This window comes from Montipora foliosa, chromosome 1 (genome assembly GCF_036669935.1).
Source record: "Montipora foliosa isolate CH-2021 chromosome 1, ASM3666993v2, whole genome shotgun sequence".
NCBI lineage: Eukaryota > Metazoa > Cnidaria > Anthozoa > Scleractinia > Acroporidae > Montipora > Montipora foliosa.
Genome location: NC_090869.1, coordinates 33,743,360 through 33,760,859, shown reverse-complemented (window position 1 = coordinate 33,760,859; position 17,500 = coordinate 33,743,360). Strand labels below are relative to the sequence as shown.

The 17,500-nt window shown below is 38.7% G+C and overlaps 2 protein-coding genes across 3 annotated transcripts in view; both read left to right on the top strand.

Moving 5' to 3' along the window:
- LOC137997178 (uncharacterized) overlaps nucleotides 1-5,069 on the top strand; it is a 31,194-nt gene extending 26,125 nt beyond the window's left edge. For both annotated transcript variants that reach the window (XM_068843021.1, XM_068843029.1), the window contains one exon: nucleotides 2,780-5,069. In XM_068843021.1, coding sequence (XP_068699122.1) covers nucleotides 2,780-2,926 — 147 coding nt within the window. In that variant the 3' untranslated portion in view covers nucleotides 2,927-5,069. The remainder of the gene's footprint in view (nucleotides 1-2,779) is intronic.
- Nucleotides 5,070-12,143: 7,074 nt separating this feature from the next.
- LOC137977194 (lactadherin-like) overlaps nucleotides 12,144-17,500 on the top strand; it is a 14,322-nt gene continuing 8,965 nt past the window's right edge. The window contains exons 1-4 of the mRNA XM_068824464.1: nucleotides 12,144-12,352; nucleotides 15,236-15,350; nucleotides 15,779-15,992; nucleotides 16,990-17,143. Coding sequence (XP_068680565.1) covers nucleotides 12,289-12,352; nucleotides 15,236-15,350; nucleotides 15,779-15,992; nucleotides 16,990-17,143 — 547 coding nt within the window. The 5' untranslated portion in view covers nucleotides 12,144-12,288. The remainder of the gene's footprint in view (nucleotides 12,353-15,235; nucleotides 15,351-15,778; nucleotides 15,993-16,989; nucleotides 17,144-17,500) is intronic.

Here is a 17,500-nt window from a genome sequence, read left to right as displayed (position 1 = left end):
TTTAGGCCTATTCTAAATAAGAAGCTATTGGTTGGTACACGTCTATGTAAAAATTTAAACTGGAACTCTATCAGCTTAGTACTCTTCGTGCATTTTTTAGCCAAGAGATAGGCATCAGACCAATTTATGTTGTCATTTATTGGTAGACTACAATCCTCTAGCCATTTCTTTTGAGATGACTCTGGGGTTAAACCCTTGTTACTAATCAGTTTTTTTATATATTAATGTAGTTGCTTTTTTGGCTTGTAAAATTTTTGTTGTCAGTGGCTCAAATTCGCAGTTGACATTTTGTACATTCTGAAAATTAGCATTACTGCGAAGAGACTTTACAGCCGATATTAATCCGTAGAAACTGAGAGGGCGAGGGTCTATTTCATACTTGCAGCAGAAGTCATTTAATGAAAAAAAAGTGATGTCTGATCCTAATAGGTGTTTCACCCGAGTTATTCCCTTTGTAAACCAGTTTTTTAAAAAAAACTGTCTTGTTGGCTATCTTTATTAGGGAGTTATGCCAAAGTTGTTGATCCAGGAAGTGTTCTCTTGACATTATTTCAGGCTCAAAGTAAACTTCTGCCCAGATTTCTAATAGTTCTTTTAAAAAGACGTTGGAAGTTGTTATTGTCGATAAGGTGTCTCTGACATTGAGATTGTAGGAAAAAAAACTTTGACAGCAATATTTTTTAAGGTCTTTATCAAAAAAGATTTTCCATTTTCCTTTGTTATTGTTATCTAAATATTTTTTTATCTTTGTGATTTTAAGAGATTTATTGAAGGAGCTAATATCAATCATTTAGGTTTAGGTTTTTCATGGTACAGCAGGCTCAATTATAACCATCGGTTTTGTCACTAAACGGACGCTCGCACTGGAAAAACAGGTTTGACGAGAGAAAACAAGATTGACTAGTCCAGAAGTTCGGGCTGCGGCGGCTTCAAAGAGTTGACGCGATCCGGGCAGAGCCTCCTTTTCTCCTCCTCAGTAAAGAAAAAGACAAAAGGAGGCTCTGCTTGCAGGGTGCATGGACCATGGATTATTCTAGAACTGTAGAACGTTTAGAGATTTTAGAAGCCCCAAAGGGATCGTTTGATATTGTCACCTCATCTATAGCTATCCTCTATTTTAGAGTTATTTTAAAAAGACCGAGGGGCTATGGGGCTTCTAAAATCTCTAAAGTTCTAGAATGCTGTAGAAGTTTCTAATGTCAAGACCTGCACCTTTATGCAAATTCCAATTCGATCCAGAATGCACGGACACGTGTTGAACGAGCTCCTGATTGCTCTTAAGGTGTTCAGTGGAAGCAAATTCCAATTCCATTACCAATCACGTGAGTTATAGTACTCAGCGTTTATTGAAATCATCTGAAGAAGTTTATGCTCTTATCCTCAAAGTTTGCTTCAATAATTTGTATAAGATTGCTTTTTCTTCCAATGCGACTGTCGAACGCTGAGAGCTACGATCCTTGCAGTTATGAACGCAATTTTAGTAATTGCGTAGTATTCAGCGTTTATTGAAATGATGTGAAGAAGTATATGCTCTTATCCTCAAAGTTCGCTTCAATAATTTGTATAAGATTGCTTCTTTCCCTCCCCTTCTGCTTTTTCTTCCAAAGCGACTGTCGAACGCACTTTAATAATCTGAAAGCTACGATCCTCGCAGTTATGAACGCAATTTTAGTAATTGCGTAGAGAGGCCTGAAAAATTCAGGACTTCAACGGATGATATAAGGTCTTGCAATTCACTGACTTTTAAATCTAAGTTGAAGACATTTCTTTTTAAGCGTTGTTTTAACTGACAGTTTTAGTTTTCAACTAATTGTTTGAACGATCATCTTTTATTATTTTAATTGTAAATATTGCAAAGCGATGTTAAGCGCTGGTGGGGGGGGGGGGGGGGGGTACTGCCATATATGGACTATATAGGTATGTGCCGCTGTGAAGGGTATGGTTTTCAAGCACTTTACTCTAGGATAGAGTATATAATTCATAGGCTTTCAGTCTACAATAGGGTATCATTTGTCACGAAACTAACCAGTCGGTTGGAGAGTTTATCAAGACTAAGGAAACCAGAAATTCCCACTCAAGAATAGAACAAAATCAAATCGGCAAAGTTTAAGTTCACGTAACTCAGCCTCAACATTGTCAATAAATGGCTATCATGACACACCTCTGAATATTATTAACTGTCAAGAATCGGAATTTAGACGGAAATCGGTGGGAGTTTACTCTAGTATAGGGTAGCAAAATTCAGCTGAACTAGCTCTGGTATAGGCTAAGGGTTCCAGGGTCCCAGCGGCACATCCCCACCCAGAAATTCCTAAAGTGCCCCCCCCCCCCCCCTCCCGGGGGTGCCACCATACTATATGTTAGCAAAATGTAAAATAAAATAATGACAAAAGTCAAGTAACAGATTATTGTGGGTGGAGTTTATGGGTAGGTTTTGTCTTGAGAGCCGCGTTATTAGTCCTTGTGGCTCTATCAGTCGATACCCTTTTTTAAGCATAAGTTTGTTCAAGGACCTTCGGCATGGATTGTTTTTGGGTTCAATTTACTGTACCATTACTTGAACTAGAAAACAAGAATCCAATTCCATGACTTAAAGTACAGCCCAAGAAAAGAAAATTCATGGTATATTATACAAAATGTATCTCTAGCTCTTTGAATCAAGTAGCAACATCAAACTTTAAAATTAGACGGGCCAAACTGTGGATCAGGGCCTACCGTTCCTACAATGTAATATCAGACGCATAACCAAGCTTGCAACATTTTGTTTTCTCTCCTCCAGGCATTTGGTATTTTCTCCACAGTTTTATTCAGTGTGGATACCATTTATTACTGCTTATTGAACAGAAGAGCAAGCTCTGCACCTCCTATGACATTTGAAGGCGAGCCCACTGAGGATATACCGCCAAACGAGCCACCTCCGTACTGATTGCTTTATGTGCAACTTCTTGTCAGATGAGTTTTCTTATCACTGAAATTTAAGGTAGCTCAAACCATTTTAATGTGACGTATTAGGTTATCATGGCAGCAAAAGAGCCATCTAAAAGCATCCTATAATTTGCATTTAACTAATTACAAAAAAAAATAATGAACACAGTGACCCCCTCGCAATTTATTTTGTGAAAGCTATAAGCAGGCTAAGATAAAACCCTTGAACTCTCTGCAAAGTTCAAAAAGTTCTCTGGAGGGAATTCTTAGTCAGTTCTTCACAATTGGAAAATTTTAAAGTGGCTCTGATACTGCTTGAGATCAGTTTTTCTAACTTTGCAGAATTAATTGTAGAGTTAATCTCACTAATAGGACATTCCCTCAAAATTATTGAAACTGGTTTGAGCCACCTTGAGCAGTTTTTTTTTAAGGTCAACATTTAAATTGAAAGTTATGTTCATAATAAAAAAATAGAACTTTCAGATGTCGGCTTAATGACTTTTTTTCCTTTGACTCTCAAAAATTAACAAAGGAAATTTCTTGGAAATTGTGGTGTAAACCCGGTGGGTACCCGTATTGCATCCAAGCTAAATTATTTAGGACAATAACATTGTTCATTGCTACTAATTTAGTACTTGTGTCAGTGAATTGACCCAGTACACTCCAGTATATTGCACATGTAATTTCTATAATTTCCAAACGTGGCATTGGCCGCATGTTACGTAATATTTGATCAACTCCAGTTTAAAAATAATTCTCTCCAAATTACCGTTTGCTATCGTGGAAACCACGCAACTACTTGTTTTTATTGCTCATCTTTCAGGGCTGTTAATAAGGGGTTTTCCCCGCCTCATGGGTGTTTCATATTCGCCTGCTTTCAGAGTGACAAGTAGAGTACAAAGTCGCTGTTTTCCCCCGCCTTCTTTCCTAGTTTCCTTGTCTATATAAATTGAAAAGTTGTTGACAGCCCTGTCTCTACTCATGCTAACCTTTTGTAGTCATAAAATGTTAATTCAGGCTTTAAAGAATCTTGGAATTTGGAATGCTTATTAAACCGATATGGTCTGTTTTCATCTTCACAATTAAGAACTGAGATGAGTTTTATGTCGGAGACTTGAATACCACTTTTTGTTGGTAGTTACTCCATTAGATGCTGTATATCTTATTATAGGAAATAACAACGCACTTTATTAACGCGATTTTACAAAATTCGCGTTAACTTAGTGCACGCTATTTTACAACATTGTTATTTTAAAGCACCTTTATATCATTACAAAACCTTATTAGTTCCTCCCTAGATCCATTTGAGCAATCCTAAAAGCTAACTACTGTAAGTGCTTCTATTTCTCCATGAGACATATGCATGTTGAGATTTTGTAAGTGCAGCAAATTCGTGGTACTGCAACAAACTGAGGCTTTGAAAGATCTTTTGAATTGCTTGGGTCTAGTTAGGCTTCAAAACAGAAATAATAGTAATTTATATTGCGCTTTTTAACATACAATGATTAAAATGTGCTGAATATATAGAGCGTTTTCACTCACGTGACTAAAATAAATGCTGATTTCATGAAACAAAAGAAACTATTTGCATAAAAATAGAGTTCAATTCCCAGAGGATTAGTTTGGAACACCAACATGGCCGCCGTTTCTTTGTTTTGGAACACCAACATGGCTGCCGTGACGTCATGTGAAAACGCTCTATAGATTAATTAAATTTAACAATAATAAATTTGATTAGGTTTAAAGATCCGCATCTTGTTGTAGTATTATGTATGATAATTTGAATTTGAGCATATGAAACAAAGAAGAAGAAGCCTAACTAAACCTGAAAAGGAGAAGCAAAGATGAAAAAAGGTGTCGAATTCCATTCAATCCGGTGAAGTTTTCTTTCAAGAAACTGATTAATTCAACTCATATCATCCTGATTAGGACCGAAGCCCAGTGAAATTTACGCTATTTGATGTCCGTGTTAATTTGACGCACTTGCCTCATTTTAGAACAGTATTTTGAATTTTGCACATCGTAGCTTGTCTAGAAAAGGGAGGTTACAAGCAGAATCTTCTTCAAGGTTCTGACTCTGATTAAAGTTATTTTTTTCCACATGTAAAATACAGTTTAATTAAATTAACGGCTATATTTCTGTTGACAGCATCGATTTATTGAATTGAACTTTAACCGAATGTCAAATTGATCGTCATTTGGCGCGGCATTAAACGCGCTTTCCTCGATAATTTTGCACTTAATGTGATAGCCTGGCAATCGCAATGTGCCCTTGTGCAATTAAGGATTAATTTCACTTGTATTTTCAAAGTTTTGAAAATACGCGTGAAGTTTATCCTTAATTTCCTTCGGGCCCATGCAAGTAGATATGCACAACACAAACAAAGTCAAAATGGTAACCTCAACTATCTGGAACCCCCTCCCCCTCCCCCTCCCCCTCCCCCTTAAAATATTCCTAGATCCGCCACTGAATCTGAAGTTCAGACCCCAGTTGTTCGAAGGGTGGATAGCGCTATCCACTGGATAACTCAATTTGTTTTGCTAGTGTTTATCCACTGGATAGAGTTATCCACCTTTTGAACAACCGAGGCCAGATAAATGATATTTCATGTGTTCTCGCCGAGTATGTCTTCAAAAAGTTTGCTAATTTGTGTGTTCAGACCTGCTGTACTTTTGAAAAGCTATATTTTGAACGGGGTGTGGTCTGTGTGCCGAAGAGACAGGTCCCATCAGTATTGCCGTTTCAGGCAAACCTTATCATTGACTTTCGATCATGCTCAAGTTTTAAATGTCTTGTGGATCGTTTTATTAGGGACCTTAAGATCTACGACGGCCACGTCGACGAAAACATCATCTCAAAGTAGAACTTTGCTCTAGTAAAAGTCTTTCGCGATTATTCCATCTTGTTCACGTCGTACAATGTGGGCGAAGTATCCTAAAAATAAATTAGTACGAGCGGTTTCATACTCAAAATAGAGAATGAAAGATTCTCTCTTACGTGCTCACGTGCTCACCTAAAATTTAGTGATTTCACGTCATCATGCAGAGAACCGCAAAAATATGAGCTAAAATCCGTGCAGCACGATTATTTATGCTCTTTTAACCAATGATATCATTGTTTTGTGGCGTTTTCGTCGACGTCGTTGTCGTAGAACTTAAGCTCCCTATATTGATGAATGCTCGCCGTTGTTAAACTCAGTGGAATTTCCAATTCATATCAAGTGTCCTCCCTTAAATCAAGGGCAAATTGCCGTGGTCATTCACAGTAGACGAAGCCTTTAAATAAACCAATCTTAACGCAAAACATCACAGACAAAGCTTCCACGAAAGGCGAAAAAATGCGACGTCGAAGAAAACCCACTTCCAATTCTAACATGAGATATATCTGAGGATAGATCTAATCAATAAGACATAACTTTTTTTTACTCTGAGTATCACGCTTACGCGATGATCGGACAGTACTATTTCGGCCTCATCAGTGATGAATGGAGGTTAGGTTCAAAAAGCCTCCCCAAAAGTCCCACACATGTGGTACATCTAAGCCATGCCAGTGTACTCAAACTAGCAAGCTAGTGAGCATGCGCAAGTGCTAGTGGCAATGACTCATCCCAGTAGAGTGCTCAATTTGGGCATGAAAGCAAAAGCTTTGTAATGCCAAAGAGCTATATATGTCTATATCTAACCGACACTGTTCAATGTGTTTGTCAACGACATTGTCCCCTGGGAGTTATGATTAGTACTTGTAAGTACGCTGATGATTGCACCCAGTATGAGCTGGTGCCCTCTGATAGCCACAGCCAAATGCAAGAGGTCATGCATGGGTAATTTGGTGGCATGGGCTGACCTGAACCAAATGGAAATTAATGTTTAAAAGACCAAAGAAATGTGGATAAGTTTTCAAAAAACTCAGCAGTCTCAAGGTCCTAGTCTTATTGGTACCGAAAACGAGGTATTAGAGAGGGTAGAGGTGTTTAAGTGACTGGGAGTACATGTTCACAGGGACTTAGAGTGGAATGCACATATCGATGATATTGTAGCTAGAGCAAACAAGCGGCTCTACTTTTTGCACGTGTGTCGTAAAGCTAACCTGCCTACTGAAGTGGGATTTAACTACATACATCACCGAGATGTGCCCACTTTTGGAATACGCTTCCCCCATTAGGGGTGGTCATCCCAAGTACTTGGCCGGCGACTTGCAACGGATTCAAAATCGCTCAATGGACATCCTTGGCTTTTCTAGAGATGCTTTACTGAGATCCTCTTGATGTAAGAAGGGATAAACACACAGTGTAGGCATTTATCAGTTTGTTAGAGGCAGACGATCACCCATGCAAGAGATTCATTAATGTAATAACGTATTCGTACTCCCTTCGAGTTCAACGAGTGGGAGTGCCTGTACCTCGCACCAATCGAACTAGAGACTCATTCATTCAGCGCGGGGCAAGATTTCATAACGTAGAATAGAGTTATGAACAGTTATTAACCCTTTTATTCACAGAAAGACAAGACTTACAAGGTATGATACTTCATATAGTTAGTTACTTTTAATTGTAAACTTAATCTATTTCTTTTGCAAAGATCAGATAATAAAGTTATCATTAACGTATCACTGCACTATATCCTTCGCGATATATTCCATCTCGTTCTTATCGCACAATTACGGTGTGCACCAGGCCGTTTTACTTTAGATAATGATTAGTTCAGTTACAGAGCTTTTCGTATTTCAAATGCATTTTGCCTTGATAGATATACGTCACTAACGTCAATTTTTCGGATAGAAGGCATGTACGGGAGGGGCAAAAACATGACCGTCAGTAATAGTAGTAAGAAGAAGCTCGTTGAACAATGTTTACTCCCGCCGGATAGCACGATGGGCGCCGACGACTGTCTTAGTCTATACGCCGTGGGTTTTCAGCCAAGAAACAGGCTCTTGCGCAGTTTATATCTGTTTACAGATATCTCCTTTGATTAGATATCGTGTTATTTTAAGATTTTGGCGTTTCCAGAAGTATCAAATATTGACCATACAAGGATTTCCAAATGAAAAATGATAATCAAAATTTTGCATTAATAAGCGCACTGATTTATCATTCTAGGTTACATTTTCGACATCTGAAACAAAGAATAAATTATATACAAGGACAAGCATTTGAGTGCCTCAACTACGTAGTATTTCTATTCTTTACCTCAGGTCAAGCTCAGATCGAATCACTTTGACTAACTGTTATTTGGGAGGGCTTTTTTATCAATTCTTTAATTTTTTCAATAATTGTAAAGTTATTTCAATGCTGAGTGTCCAGAGTGTCACCGGCCAAAGCTCGCCTTCTCTTATCTCCTGTTGCTAGGTGCTGGCAGCTCCTTTTCCGGAAGGGCTGACGTCTATATCCAGTTGCCTCAAGTATCTCTAAAACATGTAGTTATAATCCACAAAAGCGAAACGCACTGAAGGGGAGGCCCTCGTCAGAAAAGCCGGAAAAGGTCTACAACGATTACTTCGGAATTAATTAAAGTATTCTTTCAGTAAATTTATTAAAGTGAAACCTTGGTGTTTACCCGTGGAAGTGTTTGTTTGTTATCATTTATTTGTTTTTTTATTTCTTTTTGTTGGTTGAAAACAGTATGACCAAAATACTTTTATTTTAGTAAAGAACAGCATCTCACACTAGTCCGCTACCCGGTCAGTCACTCTACACGGGCTTAAGGTGGCTTACTACAGTTTTAATGGATTATAACAGCCCAACTTCTAACTCTTTTGAAAAATGTCCCAAGATGTTTTTCATTCTCTATTTACTATTTGCTTAAGTCTTTTGCCATTCTATGTGAAAATTGAACAATTAAACGTAAACAAATGGCCAAAATGAACGACCGAGTACCTAAGGAGAGACTGGGCGCTAGTAGTTTAAATCACGTTTTTCTCAAAATCTACCCGTTTGACCCCCTCTCAAAATTTCAGGAATAAGAAATTGGCTCCGATTCAGCATTCATGCAAAGTAAAATAAAAATCTGTAAGGTAGATTTTCAGCTAATTTTGATTTCACATTTTCTTAGTTTGCGAAAAATGTGCCTTACAGATTTTTATTTTACTTTGCGTGAATGCTGAATCAGAGCCAATTTCTTATTCCTGAAATTTTGAGGGGGGGTCATACGGGTAGATTTTGAGAAAAACGTGATTTAAACTACTAGCGCCCAGTCTCTCCTTAGGTACTCGGTCGTTCATTTTGGCCATTTGTTTACGTTTAATTGTTCAATTTTCACATAGAATGACAAAAGATTTAAGCAAACAGTAAATAGAGAATGAAAAACATCTTGGGACATTATTCGAAAGAGTTAGAAGTTGGGCTGTTATAATCCATTAAAACTGTAGTAAGCCACCTTAAATACCTCGCTCTCATGAAAGAAGGCCCTGTTATGGTGTGGACAGCATCGCGTGATCTCGCAGTATCATGCAAAGACTCGTTCAAAGTGTTGGATCTCTTCAGGACAATCCTCAGACGATCTGACATCGAGGTGTTGTTCGTTGAGAGAGGGTCCTAGGCAGCCTATATCTAGACGGCTACCAACTGAGATCAATTTGAAGTCAAGTTAATCATGCGAAAGAAGGGATCGGGAAACCCTAAAGAAACGACCGGGCAAGGCTATTCCCTTTGGGGACATTCATAGGGAGATTAAGTATCGTTTATGCGTGAAATGGCACGTTGCCATTTGCCATAAACGCATGAAAATTGTTGCAAATCATTTCTCTTATGAGAAGATGCTCAATTTGCAACTGCAAAATATGAACCAAAATCATGCAAGTTTCTTTGATTTATGACAAAAAACAGCCTTCCATTTGCCGCGGAAAGACGATGGCAAATGTCTTTAAATAAGCGAAAAGCCAGTACGTAAATTCTCTGCAAGTTGGCTTAATGTTACTTCGAGAAATATGGTATGGAATAGACATTTCTAAGATTATTTTGTTGTTATTTCAAGTACATCCTCTGCTCAAGTCCACCCTTAAGAGAATTTCATTAACATTAAAGTGGGATTCCCCAATCCAAAACGCGCATAAATGAGATTTAACTAATGTAACGTCCAAGAGGGATCAATTAACTGAAGAGTTCCTCTTGCATATGCTCAGGCATGCCCATAAGACCTCTTTGGCAATGTTCTCTTCATGAGTCAAAATATTGATTTTTTCTGAGATGGATTCTTGGCATGTACATCACCAATCATGATGATTTTGCAATAACTGCAAACTGACCTTAGGATCTTTTTGCTTGGGGGCAAAATGATAACGAGGGCCCCGTTTGAGGTTCTTTATTTTGACGTCAACTTGAATTAATTAATGTCCAATGTGTCTGCGAAACAGAATCTCTGTGAAGACAGTTATTAATTGGTGTGTAACCTTTAGCCTTGCGCATACCAGCTAAGCCCGATTAAAATTCTCGCTCACTGTACTTGTCACTTGGGGATAACATATCACACCTTCAATCGGGGTGACTTAAAGTTAGATTGTGGAATTGCTAAGAATGTAAAAAAGCCGTCTTTGAGAGTTATTCCCGACGTGATATTCCCATGAACTAACCATGAAGGATATGCCAAGACGAAATCATGCTTTTCTGTTCTAGGAAAAAGCAAATGAGCGGATGAATTGGTCTATTAACAGAGCACCTTAATTGGCTCAGTGGATGATGGGGAAAGAGCTTTCGAGGCCGGATAGACATAAATCCTTTTAGTTCGTTCTTATTTCGGTTTTGCTATGATAAGTACGTCTTGTTAATTGATCGCTTTTGGAACAAAATGAGCGTAAGTAATTAAAGGAAACGGGAATGAAATTTTGCCGACAAACTGAAAGAGGTCGGAGTTGATGGAGAGCGATGGGGGAGGGGGGGAGGGGGTGATTTGAAAGGCTCCTTGAATGATTGAGTAAAATAACAGACTATAAACGACTAAAATTTAGTGCGTTTCAGTAGGCGAGGAAACTGGACTTGGAATAGGTTAACTTTACGGTGTAACTTGCCTCGGGTTTTAAGCTTAGAAAATATTGAGTTTTGAAGACTTGAATGTTTTACTGAGCTAGACCGATTAAAATGATTGAAAAGGAGCTTTTTTGAATTTGTAAACATGAATAAGCCGGGCTAAGATATCCTTAAGCCGATGCAATCCTGCTGGCACTGTTCTTACATTACAACTAAAATTGCTTAATCGGTTGAAGATAAACGTTTTTAACGCATCCTTGTTAATGGCTGTGAAAGTACTTTCTTCGTATCAAAAGTCGAGTGGGAAACGAATCGGAAGCGAAAAGGATACAAAAAAATTCTTTAATCTGGGATAACAACCACTTCTTGGTTAAGAGGTCGAAACCAATACTTAATGGTGCCGGCCATTTCTACCTTATTTAGAGGCACAAATTGCTTCGAATTGATCACAAATACAAGCTATGATTTTTGCGGTTGTCAGCTATTCTGCTGATTTTCTTAGAGTGGTATGAAGTAATCTTTCCGTTGGAAAAAAAAAATGAAAAGAAAACACTTTAAACAGTTTATGTTCTTGAGCTGGGATTGTTTGAATAAAACTCAATTGTATTTTTTAGCAGTAAAGGCTTGAAGAAATTCACTGAATAGATGTATTTATTTATGACGATCCAGTAAGATCTTTGAAATCTTTTCGGTATGATGAAAATCTGTCAACCAGTTGACCAATTCAAGAAGATTTATGATTTGTTAGAAACACATGTGGGAATCAATAACTTGATTGTTTGGAAACTATACAGACATTTCACGCAAATCATTTCATTGAAGGGTCTCTCAGGCAAAAACGTCTTTTCCATTCAGTTGCTTCGTTGTCGCTGTAGTTTGCCGTCGACTTTGTATTATTTTTGCGCCTGATGAAACCGGGCTTACACGCATAATTTACCAAACTTTTCGGCAGATACAATGCACACATGGTAATAGACTTCTCCAACGGAAAGCACGTCCGTTTTTGGAATGCATTTTAACATTTCTCCGCGCCACTATGGTGCTTTCGCTGTGTTTTCTCTGACAAGCGCCATGTCCGACCCCGCGTTTGCAGTGTTGCAATTTGCCCTTGCCCGACAGTGATGGATCATGATGCATCGATTTTACACACCCCGCTCATATTTTTACCATAAACAATGCAACTCCCTTCCGGCCTGTCGACTCTGACCCCTCGAGGGCAACAGATTTGTGGATTTGTGGATTAATGCTGTAATCATATTACCAAGACAAAGTGGCGTTCTAAGTGCTCGACTAGTGCATCAAATCCCTCGATTAAGAAGAGGCGAACATCGTACAGAACTGCAAAAGACGTGTGCCCTCGACTAACCAAACAGACATTCTTAACAAAGCGAGTACTTTTGCAAGGATGCTGTCCTGCCTAGTTCAAGTCTTCGTCTTCTATTTAGTAGCCACAGAGGAAGCTACTGCAGGTAAATTGGTCCTTTGGGGATTATTCACACTTTTCTATCCGTTTTCGAGGGTTTGGTGTTGTTTCTGCGGGAGAAAATCCGTGAATTGTACAGCCTAAGTAGATTTGAAATAAGCATAGTTGTGATAGCGATTTTGTGAAGAAAGGCATTTGATATTTTTCAGCGAGGAACAATTTACTCCGAAGTGATAGCAGCTAAAAGCTACACAAACTCATACTGTACTTAGTACTCCAAGATACGGTACATGCTTATTAAGAAATAAGCGTTATTTGATTTCCTTACGGAAAACAGCAAATGAGCAATGAGAGAATCACAAAGTTCGCAAAGAATAATCTAACAAACATTTGTTAAAGTGACCATGAGGTCTTGCTAGTTAAAAAATGCCGGAAAACCAAATAAATTTGTTCAGTTTCAAACTGATGCACCGAGAGTTAAGGCTGGACGAGTTTATAATCAGGAATTACCAAGAACTTTGTTATGGATTAAACTTACGGTTTTCATATGGGGTATATAGCTCGGATAGGCCATCAAGAATGCTGTTGCGAATATGACAGCTTGTGATAGATAGAAAATGGGAAGTGTGCGGTTGACAAAAATATTCAAGGTCTTCTTGCCGATTAGTGCTTGGAAAGGAAACTTCTAATTTTCAGCACTCGCCCGCTTTGGGCTTCCCGAGAAATCTGCTGCTGTTAATTAAGACTGTATTATGAAGGATGAAAATTCAACAGAGATTCGTGTGATTTTGAACTGAACCCGCTCAGTTCGCATTATCAACAAACTATTTTATGAGTAAGTGAAAGATAAGAAACACTTCTTGCTCATAAACGTATATCGCGTGTTTCGCATTATATATACCACAACTTTGAGGTGGCTATATACTTTAATACCATGTCGAGTCCAACTGGTTTGACATTGATTATTTCCTTGTCCCTTGGGCACGACAAAAGTCGTAACGTAGAGATTGAAGATATTTACAACTTCTGTCGTATTTTAAAAGATCAGTTAGATTGTGATGTAAAATCGAAAATGTGGTACGAACCTTCTCGGGATGATCTGTGCTACTACAGTTAATAAAAATAAGTAAAATAGTTAATAGTTTATCACTAAAACACCGTGGATTTTCCTGCGGCCAATATTTTGGGGGAACAAAGAGTTAACCCGCGTTGAGATTTTGAGGAGTCGAGGAATTTTGTATCCGAAATTTGTTGTCTAATCGATCGTGTAGGTTATTTTAAACTGCCAGGTTGATCCTCATGCCTCCCGATTCAGACCTGTGGTTCGCTTAAGAATGAACGCAAGCAAGATTTTAAAGTGCTTTTCTTCGATGTTCTTATTGAACTTTTAGCGACAAAATCCTCAGCGCTGCAAGTTATTCCGGACTGCCTTTCTTCGCCACTACTAGTATTCGTATGTGACTCATAAAGATCTATCTCAGCGATGTGGGTGAAGAATCTTCGTGCATGATTGCTGTAATTCAGTCGCACACGATGAATTATTTTTACAGCCCAGTAATATCACGAAGAATATAGTATTAACATGTTTTCAAAGAAAGAAAGATGTCCGGCTTTCCGGTTATAACCGGTGGGTCTTGAAGTTGAAGCGACACTGTAATTGCAAAATATGGCCGTACAACACCGGAATACGTTAATTACCCCCTTGAGATGCACGATATTTCAAAGACACAAAGCTCCTTGACAGCGTGTTATCGATGTTCGCACGTAATCCACACCAAACGCAAACTCTTTTTTGATTCTTTCTTCCCTCCCTGAAATGCTTACAAGATGAATCACGTCGAAAGCGAGAAAATCATCCCACTCTCTCAATAAAAAAAGGTCCCTTTATCAAACACACATCCCTCGCTCTGTACACAGTCGATCAACAGGCCAATTGTCGGCTGCCACGAGTGATGGATGTCTAAAGGAGCACAATTATTTTTCATTAACAGTCAATTAATCTACTTTTGACAGTTCTTTGACATTGTTATTGCTATGAAAAGTAAACTGTGAGAGTTAAACTCGAATCGTGTAGATTCTTTCGTGGCTTTTTTCTGTGAATTTAAGCAAGAAACCGAATCAAAATAATACCAAAACATAAACGAAAAGATTCTATCAAACACCATGTAGCAAGTGCGCAAGAAACGTAACAATAACAAATTGAATGAAATCGTATCGCAAGAGAGATAACATTCTTTTTATCAACGATTAGTAGCTTTGGCACTCAAAGTTGCATGGAAACTTTTTAGCCTGAAACAGGCTACATTTTTTAACTTTTTTATTTGACAAAATGAAGACGATTGCTAAGTTATATGATTTGCCTCACTACATTGTTGATCAGACAGATTTGCTGGTTATTGTGCGTGTTTTGATAATGTTTTTTTTTCATGATTGCTGCATTAGTAAATTGAACATGAAAAGATTTGACTTAGTTAAGCTTGTAAAAATGCACATTAGTATCTCGAAAACGAGCACGGTGACCTCCCACCCTCATTTTTTTTTTTTTTTACCTTTCTGCGTGGCAAGTTTAAAAAAAATATGTTCGTGCGAACATTTTGGGCGCGAACGTCCTTAATTAAGCCGAGTGCTAGCTAGAACATGGCAGCCAATATATAATCTTATGGCTGTAAGTACGAATGAATCCCACAAATCGCCAGTCCAACTCCTCTGTCAAGGCGAAAAACGTGCGGCATTCCCATACGTTCACTCATCCAGAGATTAAACTCATCTAACAGTGCTTACTGCTAGTGTCACGGTCTTCTATTTGGACAGCCGCACACCCCACGTTTGAGTCACTTGTCCCTCGTTTCCAAAGCAAAGACTTTAATTGAAAGAATAGAACAGGAATAGACAGAGACATTCTTTGTATGTTTGTTTCTGCTCTCAACAGGCTGTTCATCGCCGCTTGGTTTGAAGTCTGGTTTCATAAAAGATGCCCAGCTGGAAGCATCATCCTCCTTGAGCGATTTTATGCTTCCTTCAGCAGGAAGACTCCACAATACCTTGTAAGTCTGTAACACTGATCACTTGCAAAAACCAGTTGCGTAGTCTTTTGTGATGAACAGTTACTCTAGAACATCGAACCGTGTTGAAATCTCTATGACTTCATTGCCATTCACAATTATTGACAAATCAACTCAGGAAACAGCATTTCTTCACCAGTCTAGTTCACTGGGAAAAATCCTAAGTGACGCCATTACTCAGGGGGTGAAAAATTGCTCCTCTTAACATTTTAATTCCCTGGGTTTGCACGAAGAGTAAACGGTCAAAAATAATCATTTAACCCACTGGTATATCCTTGTGAAAGGCGAGTGGTTTCAAAGAGGCCTTGGAATTCCCCTCTAGATGGGTAAAACTGTAGCAATTCGTTTTATCTGAGGCTGCTTTTTCTCAGAATACTTATGATGACTTTCTCGGTGCTTTTCTTCATTAGGAGTTTTAATTCGTTCGGTGCTTGGTGCTCAGGAGAAACTGACACAGACCAATGGTTACAAATCGACCTGCTGGTGACGACGAATGTATCAGCGGTTGCCTCTCAGGGCTTGGAAGTTATGGGCAATGGTGGTCACTGGGTGACTCAATACTCTCTTAATTTTAGTTGTGATGGTGTTAGGTGGTTCTCGCACTGGTTTCAAGGGAGAAGTACGGTAAGTAGCAGTAAGCTGTACGTGCAACCTTTTCACAGGATAATGTCAGGCCAATCTCGTTCCCAGGACTTTTTCACCAAGAAGAGGAAAAAAAAAGCCCTGGGGACGAGGTTGGCTTACGCGAAGTCTATTTGCACATTGTGTTTGAATGAAATCACTTTGCTTGTCAATATAGTGCATCTTGTTTAATAAAGAGAAGATTGGTTAAGCTAGGTAGCAATAAGTTCGCAGCAGACAGAACGACCTGTCGACAAAATGTCTGACACCTGCAGTAGCTCTGCTGGTAAAAGCCGAGATGAAGAATAGGAAGACCCTGAAAAGAAGATAACTTTTCAGGAAAATTAAACTGTGATGCATTCACGGATTTGAGGTCGACCAATTCCTGCTAGAATCCAGGAACCCCGCTTTTACTGTCACTTTGGTCAGTGTTGATTTCTTAAGTACGGTGCCTACTAATTCAAAGGTATTTTCCCCGATTTATGATTATGCGCAAAACGTAAATCTTAACAAGTTCCATTGAAATCCAAAAAGAAAATTGGGGGTAACCACCCATTTTTCAAAGATAATTGATGAATATGTAATATTTGTAAAAAGCTTTAAAATACAAAACGATTTGTGGCATTCTTTTTCAAATTGAAGCTTAATTTTCTGTAAACCAATTTTCTTTTTGGATACCAAGAGTACTTCGCGCAAAAATATCACTGCATTAGTAAGCATCACTGATAGTAAACCCGAGTATCCGGAGCTGCGCTGAACGTATGCGCAATAACAATAGTAGGCACCGTCCTTAGTGCTAGCTAGTAAGCAATTTGCTCAAACAAAATCTACAGGCTTCTTAGATTCCACATTTTATTTCCATCTTCCAATTCCCAGGTTTTTGATTTGTTCATTCCCTTCTACACCCAACGTCCAGAAATCAGCACTAAGTTTGTAGTCACCTAAATAAGTAAAACAAACATTTTATTCATAAGCCTTTTTCTTCGGTCTCTCTTTTTAGGTACTTCAAGGGAATAATGACTCGGACAGCGTTGTGACAAATCAGTTACCAGTACCGATAATGGCTCGTTTCATCCGAGTGAAACCACTCGAATGGAATCAGCTGGGATCGATATGTTTGAGACTGGAACTTTACGGATGCCCAACCAGTCAAGGTAAAAAGTGTATGTCATTCACATCATATGACCTGCATGTGTCACTCAGTCAACAAGCATGTCAGTCAATGAGCCAGAATAACAAGGGTCTGTAAGGCACTAGGTCAATCAGCTTCTCAGGTTGCTTAAAGCATGGTTTACACCAGTCATAGTTAGATACCATAACAACTCACACGATTAAAGAAAAACTGAGAACTTAACTATAGGTTAGCGCTGGCCAAGCTTTGTGCAACTCGGCCCAGCCAGTTTTTCAGTAGGCAATTCTTAAGTTAACCAGTCAGTCAGTCGTTTAACTAGTCAGTCATGCATTCTGAGTGCCAATCTTTCCATCAAGCAACCTGGCCGTCAGTCAATCGT